A 7,914-nucleotide genomic window follows, 5' to 3' on the forward strand; every position below is an offset into this window, starting at 1 on the left:
GTTTATGCTGTTTGACCAACTTGGAAGACATATAAGTGATGTTTTTGTGACGCAGCCTTTTCAGTGATACGTAGTTAGATGACCTTGACCTTTGAGTCACTTATTCATCGCTTTCTTATTGAGTATAACTTTTAGACATAATTGGAAGAATGCTTTAGTAACCTCTGTCAAGATCTTCCCAATAGTAGAATGATTTGACAACTTTTGACCTTGACATTGAATCTCTTTGATAAAACATAGCTTTTGGTCTATGTCTTAAAATTGGAGTCTATTTATGTCGTTGTGATGAGGCTCGAGTTACATTGTAATAGGAATTTTCTGTCACAGCTGTATCACTGGTGATGCTCATGATTCATAGACATGTCTGGATTACCCAAACATTACACATTTAGCATATTTGATTCTGATAAAATCCGGCCGATTCGAACTAAGCCGTGTATGCCCGATGACGCGTTTAGAATCAAGTAACCCGGCTACAGTAGTTATGAAATTATTGACCTTCAATTGTATAATCATTATTCGGCTTAGAAATGACTAACATATTTACAAATCATGTTTATTTCACCAGTGTAAAAATTAAAAACATTTTGTATTAGAATAAGCAACTTTCGATGATACTGTCTCCAAGGACGCCAGCTTGAAACCGCCTTCGCCTGTCAAAAATTTTCCGGCTCAATCGGCGTACCCGGCGGGATGCGTGCGCAATTCCGGCTTACCATCAAGTGTGTCGCCGGTCATCGCCGATTAACCTGGGTGCGCCAAATCGTTAGAATCAAGAATGCCAATTCTACCTACCTGCAGCACTGATCAATATGCTGGGTTTCAAATGGAAAATGAACGAACATTTTAATGTCCTACATGCATGCAGGTGTCTAAATGACAACATTCGTGGAATTTCTGTTTAGTTTACATCTATTCAGTTTTAAACCAACATGAAAACATGGATTAGTCCACACTTTACATTTTTAAGTAAAAAAAGTATTGGGAATTTATCACAAAATGTTCTTGAATTTGTTACGTGTATGAATGAAGTTATTAAATTCAAGGAGAGCAGTTTTGGAATAGTTTTATTTATCCCACACTATACACAATATGTAACACAGTCTATTTAGAATGCCGTCGGCGGGGTCGCGGTGATAAAGGGGGATACGCATCTTTTATCAAATTCATTCCACACAGTGCCTTGTGGACAGCTCAGGACGTAGGCCGTGCCCCCGGGGCCGCACTGAATGAACTTTGAGGGGATAGGATGGGAAAAGTAGACTCCGTCAATGGGTACGGTGATTTTCTGACAAGTCAATGCGAGGTAATCTGAAAGAAAGACGAGAGTTAACTTGTTTAACAATGTGGTATTTTCTCTATACAATGCAATACAGTGAAACTTCTCTAAACCTTCGGCCAAAATGTTCTTGTCTTCAAAAAGTGGCCGGTATTATAAGGGTAAATTGCACATGTTTGTCAACAAATATACTTTAAAAAGTGGCCGATGTCCGGTTAATTTTCAGGGGTGGCCGGTTTTGTAAGACTTTCTTTGTAAGAATATGTTAAGATTTCTGCCAGGACTTTGAAAATCGGCCGATATTCAGGGAGAACCGAATTTCTGAGGGGGTCGGTTTGGAGAAGTTTCACTGTATACAGACAGAAACGAATGGATCTGTGAGGTGCTTGTAGGATTAGTTACGATGCTTTTATCATGTTTAATAGATAGAAATAACCCGGAACCTAAGTCCAATGTACAAGAGCTGTACCCCCAGTAATCACTCCCACCCACACGGCCAATCCCGTGCAAATTCAACCAAAATCAGCGAAGCGTAAAATATGATATACATAACCCCTGCGTACCTGGTGCCACCGTAGTGGCAGTGTGTGGGGGTGTCTGTCCGGCGGTGACGAGGGTGTAGACGCAGGATTTCCTACTCTCGTCCCACACCAGGGGGGAGGGGCATGACATGATGTTAGCATGGCCCACGCCTTCACACACAATGAACTTGGTGTTGTCGCTAGGGTACGGGAAATATACAACTCCAGCACTGTTGAAGAACGCGTCTGATGTACAGGGGTTGGTGAATGAGGGTGGAGGTGCCTGAAAAATGAGGTGGATTTTTACTTATGTACATGTACTTATTGATTTTACTTATGTACATATTTACCTCAGTGAAATTCCAAACCGTGAGTAGCTGAAGAAGGTGATTAACCCTTGGTCGACGGTTCTATTTCGCAATACTTGTAGTGGACCAATAAAAATAATGGGGGTGGGCCAATAAAAATAATGAGTGGACCAATTACAAATTCATGTGCCTGCTTTGAGGGTAAAGTGTTTGAGATAATTAAATACTGGTGTTACTACTGAAATGTATGATAGGGAGTCAATTTTCATGGAATATGTGGCATAAACGTAATATAAATGGAAATTTTTTTCAAAGTAATTCTTAATACATGTATGACATGTCAAACGTTGCAATATTTTATGTTTTCCATTTGCATTGTATAATTTTCCATTTGTATTCTATATTTTCCATTTGCATTGCAAAATTTTTCATTTGAGATTGTTTATTTTGATTTGTTACGAAGGATTTCTTTAGTTTAGGTCCCACTTATATTTAGCCGTCACCAGCTATAGGCCGGTGACGTACCATAAATAGACTTGCTATGCTCAGCGCACAGTGGCGTAGCAGTGGGGTTCTTGAACATGCCAACGTCTGTCACAACACGGGGTGTCTGCTTTTAAGGTCACATTATCGGTGATTTTCACTTTTAAATAGCTATGCGTTTGGTGAAGTATTAGCTATATTTACGTCTAAGGTTTGATGCAGCCATGACACGAGTATAACTTCACGGTTACGAACCAAAGGGTATATCACTGAACTACCGCGACCGGTTCCATATAGGACTAGTTGAACATACATGTATGTAGCTAGCAATGACGAATCTTTGCGCGGGCGAACCCCTCCCTTCACAAATATGATATTTTATTTATTTTGTATAGAAATGTCGAAAAAAGCATGAATGTACGTTTTATTTTGTCAGAACGCACTTGTTTCAGGGGACTTCGCCCCTTCCCCTTGCACCGCACACCACCAACCACCACCACCAAGGCTTTGTCCTGGAATCACTAGGGGTCTTAAGACAGTCCCCAAACATCCAGCAGTTTATTGCATCCTTTCGTCCAGTGACTAGTTTGAATATGCTTATCAAAATAGACGCATACAAGCAATTAATATGGGGGAGGGGGGGGGGGGTCACGCCATTGCATTTAGCAAATACGGAACATTCCTGCGAAACGTGGCTCCTGAATTTGACCTCTTCAACATCTTGCGCATTACCAAATTCGATAAACGATAACACAAGATTAATCCAATGAATAGTTGTAACAAACCAAACTCGATGTTAACAATTGGTGGGGACCCAAGGGCCAAAGTCCCCTGAATCTACTGAATTCTGCCTAAATAAAATGTGCCAGCTTTTCAGTTCTATAAAAAATAGATCATGTTAGGGGGAGGGGGGAGGGTGGATTCGTCATTGCTAGCTTTTATTATTTTTAAAAATAACTAGTTCTGCATGGACCTGGTTGCGGAAGCTCCATGATATATCGCTTGGTTTGTGGGCGAGAGGTCGTGAGTTCGAGCCCCGCTCCTGTCATTGCCGCATCAAACCTAAGACATAAACATAGGTAGTGATTGTTCCTTTGCTAAACACTCGGCATTTAAAAGTGAGAATCACTGGTCTTTCCGATATGACCTTCAAAACAGATATCCTGTGTTGCGGCAGGTGTTGGCACGTTAAAGAACCCTCATTGCTACGACCCGGTGCACTAAGCACGTCTACATCAGTAAACAATTTTCAAAGCAACGTTAACTAATGAAATCCTTCGTAACAAATCAATATAAACAATCCCTTGGATACAATACAAATGAAAAATTGTGCAATACAAATGGAAAATATAGAATACAAATGAAAAATTATACAATACAAATGGAAATTATACAATACAAATGAAAATTTATGCAATACAAATGAAAAAGATAGAATGCAAATGGAATACAATACAAATGGAAAATATAGAATACAAATTGAAAAATATACAATACAAATGAAAAAGATAGAATACAAATGGAAAATTATACAATACAAATGAAAAAGATCAAATATTGCAATGTTTGACATGCCATATACATGTATGTATGAAAACATCAAATCCAGAATTTCGTTTCAAGGTGAAATATCTGAATATTTTTCTTGCAATAACGGATTAAGGCAGGGAGAAAATTTGTCTCCGTTTCTTTTCGCCATTTATTTGAACGATTTAGAAAAGTTTTTCATGGAATTAAATTTTATATTTTAAAAAGTAATTAAAATAAAAATGCAGACTAGCACTAAAACTAAACTACAAAGGCTTGGGGGAAAACTCCGAACGTCTACATATTGAAATTATGTGACAACCCCCACCCCCAACCAGTCTGTTCTGAACGAGATTTAGGACTGAATCTAACGCGCTTCATGAAGTATGTTGGCGTAAAGCGTCCGTAATCCATGCCCTATGCATTTTTAAAAATGAAATTTATTTCTTAGATATGCATTGTGTGTTTGGTCGGTGAAGGTTTGGTTGTTTATTACGTCACGCAAATATTCAAAACTCGATCTACCGTTGTGGTGATTGGTTGGGCGCAATGCGAGACGGAGGCGTAATATATTTTCCCCGCGGGGCACTGTATCAGGTACATCTCTCCATTAGCCGTGCACTGTATAAACTTTGTGCTGTCCCGTGGGTGGGGGTAGTACAGATGGCTGGAAGAGCTCCCTGAACAGGGGTTGGGTACATGTGACCACGTGTCTGCAATGCCAGAAATATTCTGAATTCAGAATTCGAACCTATTACATGATACAATTCTTTAAGTAAAATTATTTTCAAATTTGAAAAAAAAAAATCGATTGCATTGTTGTGATATACATTGTATATTAATATATTTTAATTGATTTTGAGATTTTAAAGTATATTGTAAATTTGAATAAAGCATAATTGTAAAATATTGGCTAATTTTGATCTATTATTATTTTACCGCCACAGTTTGGTACGAGACCACCTTGTCTTTTGTCTGAAATATAAAGAAAGTTAAATTTCATTTCACGTGAAAAGTCTGGCATTATACAACGTATAAACACATCTTTAGAATATCGCGGACTGCGGATAGTTCTAGTCATGTCAGATTGGACATTCACATCCTGTCCCTTCTCTCTTTGCCTGTAACAAGGCGATTATGGACCACATCGCTCACCTGCACGCTCACCTGAACAGGTGTATTCCACTTAGTTCCAGTCGTGTGAGAGCCTGAATCTATATGAGTATGTGGTAGTTGAAAGGATAATTTTTCTTGACTATTTACATATGTATAGAACGTTATTGTGGTCTCGTCCTTACATATCCATCTTCACAAGTCAAGGGTTATTGATTCGTTACCTCGCACTAACCCTTGACATCAGTCGCTATTTAAAAGTTGGGCTCGAGAAGAAGCATATGATTGGTTTGCAGCCTGAAGCTGCAAACCAATCAGACAACGGCTTTTATATCGGTCGAAAACAAAACTAAACAGTAAACACGCATGGCGAAGGCATTATGGTGTAAAATTTGTGGCCAATTAGTACAAGACAGATACCGTCGATTGATTTTCGGGAGTTCGTTTTGCTTGAAGAAACAATTAGACGAGGATTTGGGGTATGATCCGAATGAAAATGATGGATTGTCGAAGTACGTTTGTCGACTATGTTTTAACAAATTAAACAAATTGTCCAAAATAATGCGAACAACTTCGTAAGATAGCGATTTACCACTGCCGGTTTTAGTCCCAATAAAAACATCTTTTCCTTCTCTGATACATGATATCGAAAGCTTTTGGTTTTCAGTCAAATGATCGATTTGATGTTTTTCACATATCTTTTCGTCAACGGACGCCAATTTTTACTTTCTGTTTATTCCCTTACCAAACTTTCATCTGAAACAAGAAATTCCATTGGCTGATTAATTTTAGCGTATTGCGTCATCCTTCTTCTCGAGCCCAACTTTTAAATAGCGACTGATGTCAAGGTTTAGTGCGAGGTAACGAATCAATAACCCTTGACTTGTGAAGATGTTACATATCATGAAGGATATAGTTTTGTCAAACAAGAGATTCTACTCAACTGTTTGCATATACTGCATATGGATTTTACAAACGTGCACCCTAACAATCGTGTTAGTCAAGAGCTTAGTCCTGACCAATGGGTGTTGTAGGGTGAACAGTAACTTGAAGATGTCCTTATATGTATCGGATTCCTTGCAGAGAAGAGAGATGTTCTGTATACGTCACAACTGTTAAAAGTACAGGCAGCGGACAATACGTAATCAGAAAATTTTGCTTGAGCCTTTGACTCGGGTGAGCTATAAAACCCGCCAGTCTTTGAACCGACGTTTGTTTATTATAGGATTAAACATTCTTTGAAGAATTTATCGATGTGTAAACTCTGGACATAGCGTTGGTGTGTAAATTTTCGTTTAGATTTATTTTTGTCCAATCAAAACAATTGTAATAAATAGCATTGGAATTATATCCTTGTAATGTAAATTCAATTTGTTAAAGACAATATACATTGTACAATCTGCCATTGGGTCAAATGCTGTCTTACATGTTTCATACCAATTGTTAGGCCATTTTTACATACTGATTTTGACTGCGTATTGCTCCGTTTACCTGATCAAGATATAGGGCTCACGGCGGATGTGACCCGATCTACAGGGGATGCTCACTCCTCCTAGACACCTGATCCCACTTCTGGTATATCCAGGGGTCCGCGTTTGCCATACTCTCTATTTTGTATTCCTTATAAGAGTTATGAGATTGATCACTGTTCGTTATCTTCGCCTGTTCCATACCATTATCATATTGTAAACTTTGAACTTGCCGATTTACTGCCACCCAGAAAATTCAAAATTAACATCATGACACCATACGTGTGCATCTCTATCATATGAACAATAATATTGATCGGGTACGATACGATTTGTTCATATGTGACCAAATCAAACTTTTAAAACACCTGAACGCAATCGGAAATGCATTGTATGAAGCGCGATATAAATATTTTGCCGTATATCGAAGTCAATTATTTTAAAACAAAAGTTACAAGTCTGTTTTTAGCATAAAATTGTGCACGTGAAAAGCAATTAAGTCAATTTTAATCATTACCTGGATGTTGAAAGCTTAGGTGGAACAAATTAATTATGAAACAGACAACCAGCAGGGCCCTCATTTTGATCGTAAGTGGTGTGAATGAAACGTCGCGGTTACAGATAACCTAAGCACCAGACAACATGCACTGGTCGTAATTCCCGAGATAAAGACTTCTTCCGTATTAGTACAGTGGTTAGACTGAATGGTAGGTCAACGTGTGCTTATGCCATAATAGATAACCATACGACTTTATTTGGATATATACCCATGCAGGTATTGTATTCCACTATTTTGAAACAGACCTTGATCCTACATCCATCGTTGACCAGTCGTGAACATGCGACGAATTTTAAAACATTCACTTAAAATATCTCTCTCTCTCTCTCTCTCTCTCTCTCTCTCTCTCTCTCTCTCTCTTTTGACCAATATGTGTGTTCAAGGTTCAAGATCATTGAGCAAGCAACGGAGAATTACTTAAGTGCAAGACAAATATTTCCCTAAATTACAAAGTTCGTGTACATTATGAACACTTAATAATTGTACAAATTTGAAAACAGATGGTTTTTGCCAATAATAATTTTTGATATATCTATGTCGAAATTCCTCGTAATGTGGGCAAATCAATATAAAGTGTTTTCGTGCTCTATGTAATTTTTACAAAATTTACATACTCTATTTTCTCTAAGTATATTGTCATGGCGGCCTGTTTCAA

General features: G+C 38.2%; 1 protein-coding gene across 1 annotated transcript; it reads right to left on the reverse strand.

Moving 5' to 3' along the window:
* Window positions 1-1,049: 1,049 nt before the first annotated feature.
* On the reverse strand, window positions 1,050-7,432 carry LOC125654511 (uncharacterized). The gene is made up of 5 exons (XM_048884474.2): window positions 7,218-7,432; window positions 5,058-5,093; window positions 4,644-4,831; window positions 1,843-2,083; window positions 1,050-1,311 (listed from the first exon to the last, which is right to left on the reverse strand). Exons 1-5 carry the CDS (start codon window positions 7,279-7,281, stop codon window positions 1,109-1,111), a joined length of 732 nt encoding a protein of 243 aa, XP_048740431.1. The 5' UTR covers window positions 7,282-7,432; the 3' UTR covers window positions 1,050-1,108.
* Between the last annotated feature and the right edge of the window lie 482 nt (window positions 7,433-7,914).

This window comes from Ostrea edulis, chromosome 7, assembly GCF_947568905.1.
Source record: "Ostrea edulis chromosome 7, xbOstEdul1.1, whole genome shotgun sequence".
In the NCBI taxonomy this organism is placed as follows: Eukaryota; Metazoa; Mollusca; class Bivalvia; order Ostreida; family Ostreidae; genus Ostrea; species Ostrea edulis.

Coding starts and splice junctions, on each gene's coding strand:
- LOC125654511 (XM_048884474.2), bottom strand. CDS start 7,281: ATGAGGGCCCTGCTGGTTGTCTGTTTCATAATTAATTTGTTCCACCTA. Junction 4,832..5,057: donor TCTCGTACCAAACTGTGGCG/GTAAAATAATAA, acceptor CTGGCATTGCAG/ACACGTGGTCACATGTACCC. Junction 1,312..1,842: donor TGCCACTACGGTGGCACCAG/GTACGCAGGGGT, acceptor TCTTTCTTTCAG/ATTACCTCGCATTGACTTGT.